A 12,865-nucleotide genomic window follows, 5' to 3' on the forward strand; every position below is an offset into this window, starting at 1 on the left:
GACTTAGCAGTTGTCCAGGAGAGGGCAGCTTGCGTGGCTACTGCCCATCATGAGTACTCCAAATGTCAACAAAATCAAGGACCCTTTCCTTGCCTACTGCCCTCCCCACCATGGCCCGGGCTCCGCAGGGGGCAAAGCTTTCATTAAAAAGGCAAAGTTGCATAGACAGAGACTCCAGGCCTAGTCTCCCCTCAGCTTCACCAAAAGGTGGAGGCGGGGAGGGGGAGAGGTTAAGGACACTGAAAAGGAGGCGTGGTCTGCAGGGGACCCAGTCTCCACTGAGGAGGGGACTGCGCGGGGCAGAGCGGAGGCGGGGACGGGGCTCTCAGGGGCAGGAGTGAATCTGAGTTAAGGGTGGGGTCTGAGAAGAGCGCGTTCTGAGCCGGCCAGGTTTTGTACGTGGGCGGGGCTGTGCAGTGGGAGGGGTGGTGGTTCCTTGGGGCGGGAAGGAGTCTGAATGGGGGCGGAGAGTGCGCCTGCACGGGACACGGGTCTGCACTAGGGGCGGAGTCTGCGAGGAGCAGAGTCTGGGCTCTGTACTGGGCGGAGTCCTCGCAGGGCGGGCTGTACGGTGGGTGGGCGTGGCCTCAGAGGGGCGGGAATGAGTCGAACAGGGACCTGGGTCGGTGCTGGGGGCGGGGCTCACCACAGTCGCACTTGTCACTGCCTTGGGCACAGTCTTCCTCCAGGTCGCAGCGCCGGCCCCGCGGTACGCACTCGCAGCTTCTGCAGGCCAGCTCGGCTGCAGGGTGGTGCTGCGGCGGACCCCAGCTCAGAGCCTGCCTCAGTTGGGGGGGGGGGGGAGGCAGGGACCCGGGGCGCCCCGGCTGAAATCCAGCCGCCCTTCTAGTCAGATTGGTTTTCTGGAAACCCCGCTATCGTCCGGGAGTGCCCACTTAACCCTGCAGCTTCGAAGGCCCCGCCAATTCCAGCAGTCCCTCCATCCCCCATCCCAGCACCTTCCCCGAAGGCCTCCCTCCCGACGCCCTCAGGCCCTGCAGGCCACTCACCAGGTCTGACCCTGCCCAGTGGGGCTGAGACAGTCTCCAGGGTGTCGTCGGGGGGTGTAGGCAGAGAGGGGAGAGGGCAGTGCCCGGCCCCTCGTCCGTACCCCCAGGGCAGTCCCAGACCCCGTCACACAGCTGGAAGGCATCCACGCAGCTGTCATACCCTCAGGTCACCTCCCCCCGCAGTTGGTCTGCCCAGCGGCCAGGGAGCAGGGCTGTCTGGGTGCTGTGTGGGTGTGTGTGGGTAGGGGGGACCCACTTGCACAGCTACCTTGCACGGGGCTGGGGAAGGGTGGAGGCCAGGCCGGCCAAGGCGGGGACACACACCCAGACACGCCTCCTCATCAGCGGCATGGGAACTGTCAGGGTGCCGGTCACAGAGCAGGGCCCTGGTCAGCGATTCCTGAGAGCAGGGGCAGCCCTGCTCATCTGCCCCATCGGCACAGTCGGCCTGCCTGTCACAGCGCAGGGCTGCAGGCAGGCATGGAGCAGAGGCAGGAGAACTGACCCTCCCCACAGCCTGGGCTGGCACAGCCTGGAATGGGGCAGACAGCTGGACTCAGAGCCGCCCCACACTGGGGAACACCCCCCAGCCACCCAGCTACCTGCCCCCACAAACCATACCTCCTGGGAAGGGGCAAGTGCCCTACCCCAATGCACAGGGTAGGACAGGGGCAGGGCCTTCACTCACCCTCCTCTTCGGAGCCATCTCCACAGTCATCTTGGTTGTCACAGAGCCATACGCGGGGCACACAGTGCCCACTGCCCTGGCATTGGACCTCTGCCCCTGCACAGCCAGGCTCAGGCTCGGGCTCCTCACAGCCAGGGCTCTGGAAGTGCCAACGGCTGTCCTGGCACGTGCTGCACACAGGGGGTCTGGGGTAAGAGCCAGTCTCTGTGCGACAGGCAGGGTCTCTAGAAACACTCACTCACCAGTTCCCGCAGTCCTTCTGCAGCACAGCCCCTGGTGGGAAGAAGCTGCTCCCGCACATCCCCCACCCCCACCCCTGACTCATAGGGGCAGGAGGCAGGCTCCAGGCAGGTGCTACCTGTGGCCACAAGGGGCAGGGCTCAGAGAAAGCTGGAGACCCGCAGGCTAGGGGCCTGGACACTCCCTCCTCGTCCCTCTCATCCCCACACCGTGCAGCAGGATCCCCTCGGGGCAGAAGCAGCCCTCCACACAGGCGGTCACATGACAATGCCAGCTGGGCCCAGGAACTTGGTCAGGGCAGGTGGAAGGATACGTGAGGCCACAGGCGTCATACAACTGGCCCCCCTCACACTGCAAGGCTAACGGTAGAGGGGCTGGGCTACAGAACTCAGGGGACAGGGCGCTAGCACAGGCGGCCACATTCCTGCAGTCTGCAATGGGACCCACGGCCAGGACACCCCCCTCCCGCCCCCAGGCCACTTGTAGCTTGCACGTTCCACAGGAGCAGCCATTTGGCACAATTGGTTCATCTAGAAACTGTGTGCCACGTGGCAAGCCCTCAGAGTGCATGTGCTGTCAGAAGCGGAAGAGCTGTCAGAAGCGGAAGAGCTGTCTTGCGCTGCGCTCACGACAGAGTTCCTGGCTGTGCCAGCGCAGGCGGTGTCCACGCTGAGCGCACTCGTCTGCGTAAGTGGCGATGGCCCCACACAGACACACAGTCGCCGCCAGAGTCACAGCTGTGCCAAGGGGCCTGAGCTTAGGACATCGCCGGCCTTGCACACCAGCTGTAGCCCTGCCCCTGAGCTTGCCATGCCCTTCAGGCTCCGCCCCCGTGTTGAGCCCCACCCGTGCCCCTTCCGGTGTTTAGCCCCGCCCCTGACCCTCGCCCGCCCTCCAGGCCACGCCCCATGCCTCCAGCAGCTAGGTGCCCCCCCCTCAGCACCACTGTAGTGCGTCTGCGGGTCACCTCGGCGTGGCACACAGAGAAGAGAGGCTGCAGCAGCGTCCCACAACGAGCCCGGGCCCAGGATGCCCGGTGGGCATTCACCTGCAAGGCGCGGGGCACTGCTGTTCGTGGCTTCCATGGGCAGCCTGCGGGCCCTCAGCCTCTGGAAGCTCCCAGTCCCTGTCTATGTCCCTCACGGTGCAGGGGTGCAGCAGGTCTCCTGGCTCTGGGCAGAGGGGCTGGAGGCACCAGGAATGGGCGGCCCCAGGGAGTCCTGATGGCTCCTGGCTCCTTAGATCATTGCTGGCGTTGACATCAAAGTCTCCGCACAGCCCTGCCACCGGCCTCAGAACTTGGGGAGGCAAGTCCAGCAGCACTCGGGTGCGTGGGGGAGGCGGCAGAGGGGCCCTGTGGGAAGCGCCCCAAGCCTTCTCCAACAGGCAGCTGCATCCCAAGGCAGGTGCCAGCCCCATGTTTAGGGGTGCCATGGTGAGAAGCTCAAGTTTGGGGGGTTCAGGGGAGAGAAGGGCCCCACATTCCACTAGGTGGCTACCTCTGGAGCTCAGAACAAAGCCATCTCCAGGCCTCCCTCTCCACACCCTATGCCTCCCTCATTTCCTGTTATTTCCAAAATGCCACCTGCTATGTTTGTGGTTAGTGTAGGAGATTTCTAGTTTCTTTGGTTGGCAGACTTTGTTTTCACGACAAAGAAAAGCATGTACAATTATACAAACACACTGTAGGAACTCCAGCCAAGTATGTGGCTGTGAGGTGGGGGAGCTCAGGAGGGCAGTGGGGTAGTCACAGGGTCTGGGTCTGGGCCAGGTAGGGGGGATAGGGGGAAGCTGGGCCTTGACCTCCATCCCAGAGCAGGCTGAGGCCCAGGTGGGTCCAGAACACCAGGAAGAGGCCAGAGTGGCACAGGCTCAGGTAGGGGCCTATGTAGAGCTTGGGGGTCGAGACAGGCACTCCGTTGACTGTCACAGCCTGGCCTGTGGAGGACAAAGCTGCACCCAGGCTGGGGCACACCCATACCCCAAGGCTCCCCCAGCTGCGGCTGAGCCAAGGGCCACTGGGGGCTGGAGTTCTTGGTGCCATGGCCCGGCCATGCCCACCCTCCTAGACCATGGCCACCTCTGAGCAGGTGCACAACGGTGCCCTCCAGCTGTAGGCTCAGCACCTTCGTGCGGATGAGGCCATTGGACCCACAGGGCAGGTTCTGGGCCCACAAGGAGAATTGGCCACTGGCCTCCCACACCAGCAGGTACTTGCAGGCCCCAGGTGAGGTCAGCACCAGCCCATCGAACATCACATAGTGGGGGGCACCCGAGGTCTGGCAGCACCCCACACATCAATGCCCTGTGCAATTCCACCTCCGGCCCTGGCACATGTTGCAGGCAGGGAGGGAGGGGGCAATCAGTGAGGTGGGCTGGGCAGTTCCAGGATGCTGAGGGTCCCTACTGGTCCTGCTCACTGCCTGGCGGACACCCCTTACCCCACCAGCCCCTCCCAAGGAAAGCTGGGGCGGGAGAACAGAAGGCTGGGAGCTGGGGTCTCGAAGCGTACCAGACATTGCAGTCTTCCTGGATGGTGGCATTGGGTGGGTACCACTGCCCACCATGGTGGCAGGGGCAGTGCTCAACGGGCACACAGCGCTTGTCCTGGGTGCATATAGTATTAAATTAAAAAGTAAGGCACTGGGGGGTGGGGTGCCGGCCCCCATCCGCTGCTAGAACTCACTGGTTCAGTAATACTACTTCAGGGTTCGGTAATGCACAATTGTTTGGTTGAGATATATAAGTATTATATTAAAGTCATCGAGAGCATGAGAGATAATACAATAATACAGTCAGGCATGTTACCTGGCATTGCTCACCTCAGCCCAGCTTGGTGGTCCACGTGGAGAGAGGGGGAAAGGAAGGAGGGTAAGGGAACAAGGGAGAGAGGACTGGAGAGGAGAGAGGGGAGAGAGTCAGAGAGGTCCGATTCCGCGAGCTCTATATTGCTGACCCATGCCTATATACCTTTTGGAGTCAAGCCAGCCCACTAATTACAGGTAGAGACATACATCACAGGGAGGAGCTGCACTACAGGTTACACAACAATGAGTGGGTGGTCTAGGGGTTGGTCTCTGGGTCTCCATAGGAACCATTATCAGTAGGGTGCAAACTCCTCCTACAGAGAGAGGTAACCCATTGTCTCTAGCAGCAGGGAGTAGGGCTAGTGCAGCCTGGCAACTGATCGCCCTCAGGGGGGGAAGTGCCTGCGCATCTGACCTCCCCCCACAGGTGCAGATGGGTGTGGGTGAGCTGGAGGCACTGCCTGGCAGAGGCCAAGGGCACCCCATGAGTCCCTCCCCAGCCTCACCAACAGCACTGTGCCCGGGGAGGCGGGGCAGACGCAGCCCTCAGTGTCACCCAAGAGACAGGTGTGATTGGCACTGGGGCTGTCACGGGTGAGCAGGCAGGCTCCAGGGACGTGGACCAGCCCGCGGGGACAGAACGCCTGCCTAGGCGGGCAGCAGCGGCAGACACTGGAGGCAGGAGGGACCAGGGTCTGGTCAAAGAGTCACAGGCCTGGGGAGCCCAGGTCCCTTGATGCTGAGTGTCATGCCTTGGTGACCCCTCTTCCTTTCTCAGTCCCTAAGAACCCTTCTCCAGCTCCAGGAAGGTAGAGGTGCCCAGCCCAACAAAGGGCCTTTGCCCCAGCGCCACTCCCTAAGCCCCAGCACAGCCTGGGCCTCCCTTGCCACTACATTTCATGCTCTGTAGACAGTGGGGCCCTGCCCCCCGCCCCCCCCCCCCCCCCCATCAACCCTCCCTGTTTCCTCCAGCAAACCCCGCCCCTGTTCTCATGTATAAGACCACAGCCTGGACCTGAAAGTTCACCGCCACCTCAAAGCTCATGCTGAGCCCCTCCTTTCTCCAAGGCCCCCAATACTGCCTTCCAGGTGCAGAGGCCCAGACCCTCACCAGCGGTTACAGCCCTTCATGGTGCTACTGCCAGGGGTGTGGCGATGGCCTCCCAGCTGGCAAGGGCACAGGTGAGGGGGCACACACTGGCCTGGCGGCAGGCATGGGCACATTCCTGGTGCTCCTGGCCACCAGGACACATGACAGCTGGACAGAAGAGCAAGCAGGTCAGGCCTGGCACTATCTCAGCCACCAGGGACCTGCTATCCACCCAGGACAAGTCCCAGAGCCAGGGAGGGACAGCGAGGGGCTGGGGGGCACTCACGGCAGAGGGCCTGGCTCCTCCAGGCCAGCAGGGAGCCCTCTTGAGCTCAGTGGCGGCCATAGGCTGAGAGCAGGGGCCACAGGCAGTCCCTGCTCAGAGAGCAGCCACACATGGCAGGCAGCCAGGCATCTCAACCAGTATGTCTCTGCATCCACCAGCCTGTGGCACTCCTGGGGGCAAGCCGAGGGTCGGCTGCCCTCCACAGAGCCCATGGCCGCCCTCCCTGCCAGCCCTTCCTGAGCCCGTGGGACTACGCAGCCAGAGCCGCCGTGGTACGTGGAAGACAGGACCGCACAGCACCTCACAGGCTGCCTCCGCAGAGGGGTGGCGCTAGGTGTGGGTGCTGCACAGGTGCGACAGGACTTCATCCCCTGGGGGACACTGTCACCTGCCTGCCACCTGGTACTTGCTGGTCTCCACACCCAGTCGGGTCAGGAAGTCATCCTGCTGGTTCCAGTGAAGGTGCCACACAGACCCTGGACCTGGCGCAGGTGGGCATGCTGGTCAAGCCGGGCTGTAGGCTCGCCGCCACTGTTCCCGCCCAGCATACCTGGTGAGCATAGCGGGGCTCCGAGGACCTAGGCCCCAGGCCAGTGCAGCAACAGGAAGCCAGAAGAGGCTCGGGAAAACGCCGAGCTCCCCAGCACCACGCCAGGGCACAGCCACCTCCTGTCCACCCACCAGGACGGCACCTAGGGGGCAGAGGGTGGTGGCAAGGCCACCAGTCTAACTGAGCCCATGAGGCCCCATTTTGCCTCTGCCTTCTCCTTTTCAGTGTGAAAGCAGAGCCAAGGGAGAGGGCTATGAGGTGTCCAGGCCCGCTGTGGTGGCGGCTGGCCTATGCACCTCAGAGGGGGCAGAGATGCCTCAGATGCCCCTGCACTGGGTGCCTGATGGCCTCTGAGGCCGCAAGCTCTGGGCAGAGCTGGGGTCTACTCAAATCCGGCTCGGGACAGGGTGGAGGTGGGTGGTCTCTCAAGGGTGACAGCTGCTGGCAGGAGCCTAGTGTGTGGGAAGGAGGCTACCTGAGGCCCTGAGCTAGACCCAGATCCCTGCCACGGAGGCTGAGATGGCATGGAGGCAGCTCCCGGACTCGCAGGCCCCTGACTCCAGCTCCAGCAGCAACTGGCCCCTCATGTGGTCCTGGGGCGGGGGGGTGGGGGGGAGTGTCATAGGGTGGGACGGAGAGGAGAAATCCTGGGGGCCCTGCCCTGTGGGGGTGACTCCACACAGGCCCATGCCCTGCTCAGTCTGCCCACCTGCACTAGGATGTGGTGACAGCCTGGGCTGGCCCAGAAGGGGAAGCCTTGCCTGTCAAAGGTGAGGTAGTGCCCATCAGCACCCACAGCACAATCAGCAGGACATGGGGTCTGGGAGCAGTGCCAACGGCCATCCTCACACACGCTGTGATCACAAGGTAGGGAGCCTCACACCAGCCCCTCTGGTTTGCCCCCCAGTCCAGGCACAGCAGGATGAAGGTCAGCTGTCCATGGGTGGAGGCCAGACGGGAGCATTTGAGGGAGGGGAGCCATGCCACTCCCAGCCCCAGCGCAGGCCAGCACCCACCAGGGGTTGCACAGCTGCTGTACGGAGTCCCCCCGGTGCATAGCACTGGCGCAAATGATAGCAGGGGCACCGGGCGGGGGCCACACACTGGGTGCCATCCCAGTACAGCCCGGGGGTGGGGGGGCACTCACACACTTGGCCCAGCAAGCCTCCTCCCCAAGCTCATCTAACGCAGAGCAGCTGGGTGGGCAGGGGGACGTGCAGTTGGAGTAGAGCTGGTCCCCCAGGTACAGGTGCTCTGGGAGAGAGGGGATATGTGAGGCTACCACCTGCCCCCTCCTCCTCTGGAGCCACCACGGGCCAGCCCAGGTGATTGTGTGGAGTCAGAGCTTACCGACTCTGTGTGGAGTCAGAGCTTACCGCAGAATCCAGACCGCCTCCAAGGGACAAAGACACGTTCCTGGGCGCAGCACCAGGCATAGCTGGCCAGTGTGGAGCACACCGCCTCCTGCTGCCCCCCCTGCCTGCTGCCCGCTACTCCCGCACAGTAGGCAAAGAGACAAGCCTCATGGTACCCACTCAGGGCCACCTGGTAGAGCAAGAGGGATGCACTCACTTCAAGCCCAGGACCCATCATTGTTTCCCTCCGGTGACATGACCACACTGCCACAGGCTGCATTGGCTACCCACCCTCCGCCTGCCACCCAGTACCTGGGCATGGGACTCCCTGAAAGGGCTGCCCAACAGTGGGTGGCACACATCCTGGGCTTCATCCTGCAGTTGGGTCACCTCCGCTGCACCCCCCGGGCCCCATCACAGCCTGGGGCAGCCTCCACACAGCCAGGCTGGAAACTGGGGGTGGCCACCAGGGACAGGGTGAGAGCCAGCCAGGGAGGGAAGGGGGCAGCCCCAGAGGGTCCTCACCAGCCCAGGTCAGGGGTTAGGTCAGTGGTTCTCAACCTATGAGTCAAATGACCCTTTCCCAGGGGTCGCTCGATTACTAACAGTAGCAAAATAACAGTTATGAAGTAACAACGAAAATAATTTTATGGTTGGGGGTCACCACAACATGAGGAACTGTATGAAAGGGTTTCGGCATTGGGAAGGCTGAGAACCACTGGGTTAGACAACTGATCATAACCCCTCCCCCAGTGCACAGACACAGGTCCCTGCCCCAGGCTGAGGTGGAAAGAAATTGGGGTGAGTCTCACCTCAGAGTCAGGGAGCCGCCAGGAATTCTCAAAGGTGGCAGCCAGCACAGCCAGCCCCCCTGGCTCCAGAAAGTCATCTGTGGATGGGCAGCGAGGTAGGCTAGGCTGGGGTCTGCCCCCTAGCCCCACCCCCGCCCACCCACTCACCCTCCAGCTGGTCATTGTAGAGCCTGCACAGGCCTTGAGTCTGCCTGAGGAGCCCAGGGTCCAGGGAGACGGACACAGAGCCAGCCCCATCCAGCCGCACCACGGCCCCCAGGCTGCTAGCCAGCACCAGCCATTCCCCCTGCCACTGCAGACTGAACCCTGTGCGGAAGGGGCCCAGCCAGCCCCCCAGGGGCGAGAGGATAGCTGCACCCTCTGAAACCTGTGCCCCCACCCCCTGGGGAACCCCAGCCTGCCTTGAGGGAGCAAAATACAGGTAAACTCTGATGCACAGCACACACACACACACACCTCATATTCAGGACACCACACACACACTCAGTACACCACACATGCACTCACACACACACCTTCACATACTCAACACAGCACATACAGGCACTTACACCTTCACACACACACTACCTCATGCACTCATACAACACACACTACACACAACCGCACACACACACTACTGTTGAGTTGATTCCAACTCATAGTGGCCCAATAGAGCAGGGTAGACCTGCCCCTGTGGGTTTCTGAGACCCTAACTCTTTGAGAATAGAAAGCCTCATCTTTTTCTCACGGAGCAGCTGGTGGGTTCAAACCTCAGACCTTGTAGTTAGCTGCCCTATGTTAGCGGAGGAACTTTTTAAGTTGCAAGGTGAGGTGATGGCTGTGTGTGTGTGTGTGTGGGGGGGGCGTAACCTCTGTCCCCTGCCCGCCTCTGGGCCCTCACCATGGAAGAGCCGGGGCTCCTTGTTGGGACCTAAAGCCCGTTCACAGAGATGTTGCCTCTGGATCAGCGCCTCCTCCAGCCCCACGGTTACCCAGATCTCTTGGGGTGCATGGGGTGGGAAGGGGCAATCAGCACAATCCCTTTGCACACACACCCCAGTCTACCCACCCTCCGTGCCTCACCAGTTGGCAGTGCTCAGGCTGGGGGCAGTCTCCCCTGGGCAGCAGATGGACAGCCCAGCTGGAGTCAGCCACGCCTGCTAGCAGTTAAGTACAATGGCCCAGGAAGTAGAAGTGATGTCCATCGAAGGTTTGGTAGTGGAAGCCAGACCAGGTGGCACAGGTAGCCAAGGGGCGCTGGCGCTGACTCCAGAGCTGGCCCACAGTCCCCCCTAGTGGCTGCAGGGTGGCCAGGGTGGGTGTGCTGCCTGAAGGGGCCTGTGAGCGCTTCCCTGTGGGTGGGGACACAAGATGGGGGTGTAGGCCCTTTGGTGGGCAGGATGAGTAGAGCCCTGTAGTGAGCACAAGGTCTGTCCCCACCTGAGGAGGCTGGCTGGAGCAGGTGTCACAAGCTTGGAAGCTGCTGTCCTGCCAGCTGCACCCCCCAGGCCCGGCCACAGCATTCCCCCACTTGTGTGGGCACATGGGGACACCTGCCTGAGTCTGACACTGCCCATGGCAGTGACCCTCGCATGGGGGTGCTGCCTTGTGCCTCCAGGGAACCCCAGGTCTGGCTAGCCCTCTTACCCAGGATCCCATGGCCCAGCTTACCCAGGGAACAGTGGGCACACACACACACACCCCAGCCTGGGCAGCATACCCTCACAGTGCAGGTCTGGGTGGCGGGCCGGGTTTCTGGGGGCCTGGACCCCAAGCAGGCAGGGGTTGAACAGGTGTTAATGGAGTGCAGAAGCTATGGGGAAGGTGCTCCAACACGCACCCTAATGGGGCAGGTTCCTGGAGTGCAGACAGGACAGTCTGGGCCTCCTAAATGGTGGCCATGGCTTTGGCTCCCTCTGCTCTGGGCCCTATCCCAGTCGGGGACCCAGCCCGCTCCTCACCTCCCTGCCTGTGCTCCCCTCACCTGTAGATGGAGCAGAGCCTAGGGTCTGAGGAGAGCCTGGCACCTGCCCTCGGTGGTGGGCCCAGGTGCCAGCCCAGCCAGAGGTGGTGGTAGAGGCTGGCACAAGGCACGAGGTCCTCCTGGTGGGGGGACACCAACTCCTCCACGCAGAGGATCTCCGTACGCTCACAGCACCACCTGTGGAGATGGCGCTGACAGGCCTGTTCTGGGGGCCCATCCCAAGGGGGCTGGCTGCCTATCAGAGCAGGGGAAGCTGAATCGGGAGCCAGAGGGGTGAGGAGTGGGGAGCGTACCTGCCAACCAGTGCCGAGTCAGCATGGTGCCAACCCTGAGCAAAGTGGCCTGAGGCTCAGGTCCAGGAGGCCCTGCTGCTGGCCCTGAGTCACACCGGCTACTCCAGCCAGGTAGTCAGTCTCAAGCATGCATTGAGCTGGGTCCTCGGGCAGAGAAGCTTTATCTCAGCCTCACCGCCACCCCCCTTGCAAACCATCTGCCCGGCACCTGATTGGACCTGCCCATGCCTCCCCTGGGAGGCTACACCCGAGAGGCAGCCTCACCCAGCTCTTTGGGGAGTGTTTGCAGGCATACCACCCTTCAGGGCCTTGCTCTCCCTCCCAGTAACACAAGTTGGGGATGCGGGAGCACCCCAAATACTCTTGTGTGCCCACACCTTTTGGAGCAGCTCCCAGCTTTTATTAGATGTTTACAGGGTGATGGGTGCTAAGGGGCACTAGTCACTGGGCCAAAGCCCAGGAGTTCAGACTTGGACTACTCCTGCCCCGCATCCACCTCCAAGTCCTCCAGAGACTCTAGAATGGAGTGTCCATGCACAGGACAGCTGTGTGAGTGTGGGGACAGGTGCAGGCTGCAGCCCTAGCCTGGAGACACGCCCCAGGGCCCAGAATATGGAGCCTTGGGAGGGTGGGGGCGCAGAGACCTGATGGAAGGCTGTGTGGGGTGGCGAGGGGGCCCAGCTGAGGCCTGAGCCAGATCAGATAATCCCAACATCCGGTGGCAAGGGGGCAGATCAGGCTCCATGGGGGCCATCCTGGTTACAACCGGGTACCAACCACCAAGCTATCCGGACGCCAAGCTACCAGGACAACGTGTTGGACCTCAGGCCCCCTCCCCTCCCTTCACAGGTCCCACCTGGGCTTTCCCCTCTGGGAACACCCCTCCACCCCAGCCCCTGAGGATGGGCCTTTCAGGAGCCACCTGGGGGAGTGTCTGCCCTGGGCTAGGACCACAGTCACCCATGGCTCTCAGTCACCTATGCACAATGCTACACCCTCTAACACCGCCCCCCCTACATACACACACACTGCTGTGCGCACATACACACCCCTCACATGCCCCTCCCACTCACACCCTCCAATGCTCCCTACTCTTCCTGTGCACAGCACACCTGCTCCCCCATGCAGGTGCAGGTATGGGCTCGGACAGCACACCCCTGGTCTTCTGTCTCCACCCTCCCTCCCCACAATGCCCTGCTTCTGGACGCCCAGCCTGCACCCGCACATTCTCTCCCTCACGCGACTCCCACACACCTCGCACCCCTGTACACTGGCTCCTGTCCACCCCCCTGGCAGGACAGCCTGGGTGCTGACCCATAGACACACGTGCCCCGTCCAGCTGAGGGGCGAAGGCGCCGGGGCCTGCAGCTAGTGGAGCACCTGCCAGGGGCCCTGCACCCTGACTGCCTCCCGCGTCCACACGCCAACACCGGGTGGCGTCTCCAGAGGCCAATGTTCCCAGGGCTACCCAGCAGCCTTCCTCTCGGCCTCTAGGAGCCCCTGTGCCGGGCTGCAGGGAAACCAGGGACTCCGGCAGGGACATCACCCTGGACTCTACAGAGAGGCAGTCCTGGCCCGGGGACCCTGCCGGCCCGTGAGGTGATGGCTGTGTGTGTGTGTGTGTGGGGGTGCGTAACCTCTGTCCCCTGCCCGCCTCTGGGCCCTCACCATGGAAGAGCCGGGGCTCCTTGTTGGGACCTAAAGCCCGTTCACAGAGATGTTGCCTCTGGATCAGCGCCTCCTCCAGCCCCACGGTTACCCAGATCTC

At 62.6% G+C, this 12,865-nt stretch overlaps 1 protein-coding gene across 1 annotated transcript in view; it reads right to left on the reverse strand.

Moving 5' to 3' along the window:
- LOC101658411 (SCO-spondin) overlaps positions 1 to 11,122 on the reverse strand; it is a 25,263-nt gene extending 14,141 nt beyond the window's left edge. The window contains 37 exon segments of the mRNA XM_045288901.1: positions 647 to 779; positions 1,021 to 1,094; positions 1,097 to 1,198; positions 1,335 to 1,501; positions 1,503 to 1,542; positions 1,699 to 1,868; positions 1,941 to 1,993; positions 1,995 to 2,056; positions 2,148 to 2,297; positions 2,568 to 2,653; positions 2,655 to 2,742; positions 2,899 to 2,986; positions 3,082 to 3,269; positions 3,742 to 3,876; positions 4,019 to 4,275; positions 4,451 to 4,545; positions 5,252 to 5,417; positions 5,857 to 5,953; positions 5,956 to 6,003; positions 6,122 to 6,236; positions 6,238 to 6,291; positions 6,521 to 6,576; positions 6,579 to 6,747; positions 6,749 to 6,813; positions 7,147 to 7,264; positions 7,381 to 7,525; positions 7,688 to 7,719; positions 7,721 to 7,815; positions 7,818 to 7,925; positions 8,048 to 8,216; positions 8,339 to 8,416; positions 8,839 to 8,915; positions 8,986 to 9,144; positions 9,722 to 9,818; positions 9,904 to 10,172; positions 10,848 to 11,039; positions 11,098 to 11,122. Of these exon segments, the coding sequence (XP_045144836.1) occupies positions 647 to 779; positions 1,021 to 1,094; positions 1,097 to 1,198; positions 1,335 to 1,501; positions 1,503 to 1,542; positions 1,699 to 1,868; positions 1,941 to 1,993; positions 1,995 to 2,056; positions 2,148 to 2,297; positions 2,568 to 2,653; positions 2,655 to 2,742; positions 2,899 to 2,986; positions 3,082 to 3,269; positions 3,742 to 3,876; positions 4,019 to 4,275; positions 4,451 to 4,545; positions 5,252 to 5,417; positions 5,857 to 5,953; positions 5,956 to 6,003; positions 6,122 to 6,236; positions 6,238 to 6,291; positions 6,521 to 6,576; positions 6,579 to 6,747; positions 6,749 to 6,813; positions 7,147 to 7,264; positions 7,381 to 7,525; positions 7,688 to 7,719; positions 7,721 to 7,815; positions 7,818 to 7,925; positions 8,048 to 8,216; positions 8,339 to 8,416; positions 8,839 to 8,915; positions 8,986 to 9,144; positions 9,722 to 9,818; positions 9,904 to 10,172; positions 10,848 to 11,039; positions 11,098 to 11,122 (4,222 nt within the window).
- Between the last annotated feature and the right edge of the window lie 1,743 nt (positions 11,123 to 12,865).

The sequence above is a fragment of the Echinops telfairi genome, unplaced genomic scaffold (assembly GCF_000313985.2).
Source record: "Echinops telfairi isolate 266 unplaced genomic scaffold, ASM31398v2 ScPeMD7_23;HRSCAF=83, whole genome shotgun sequence".
Lineage (NCBI taxonomy): Eukaryota > Metazoa > Chordata > Mammalia > Afrosoricida > Tenrecidae > Echinops > Echinops telfairi.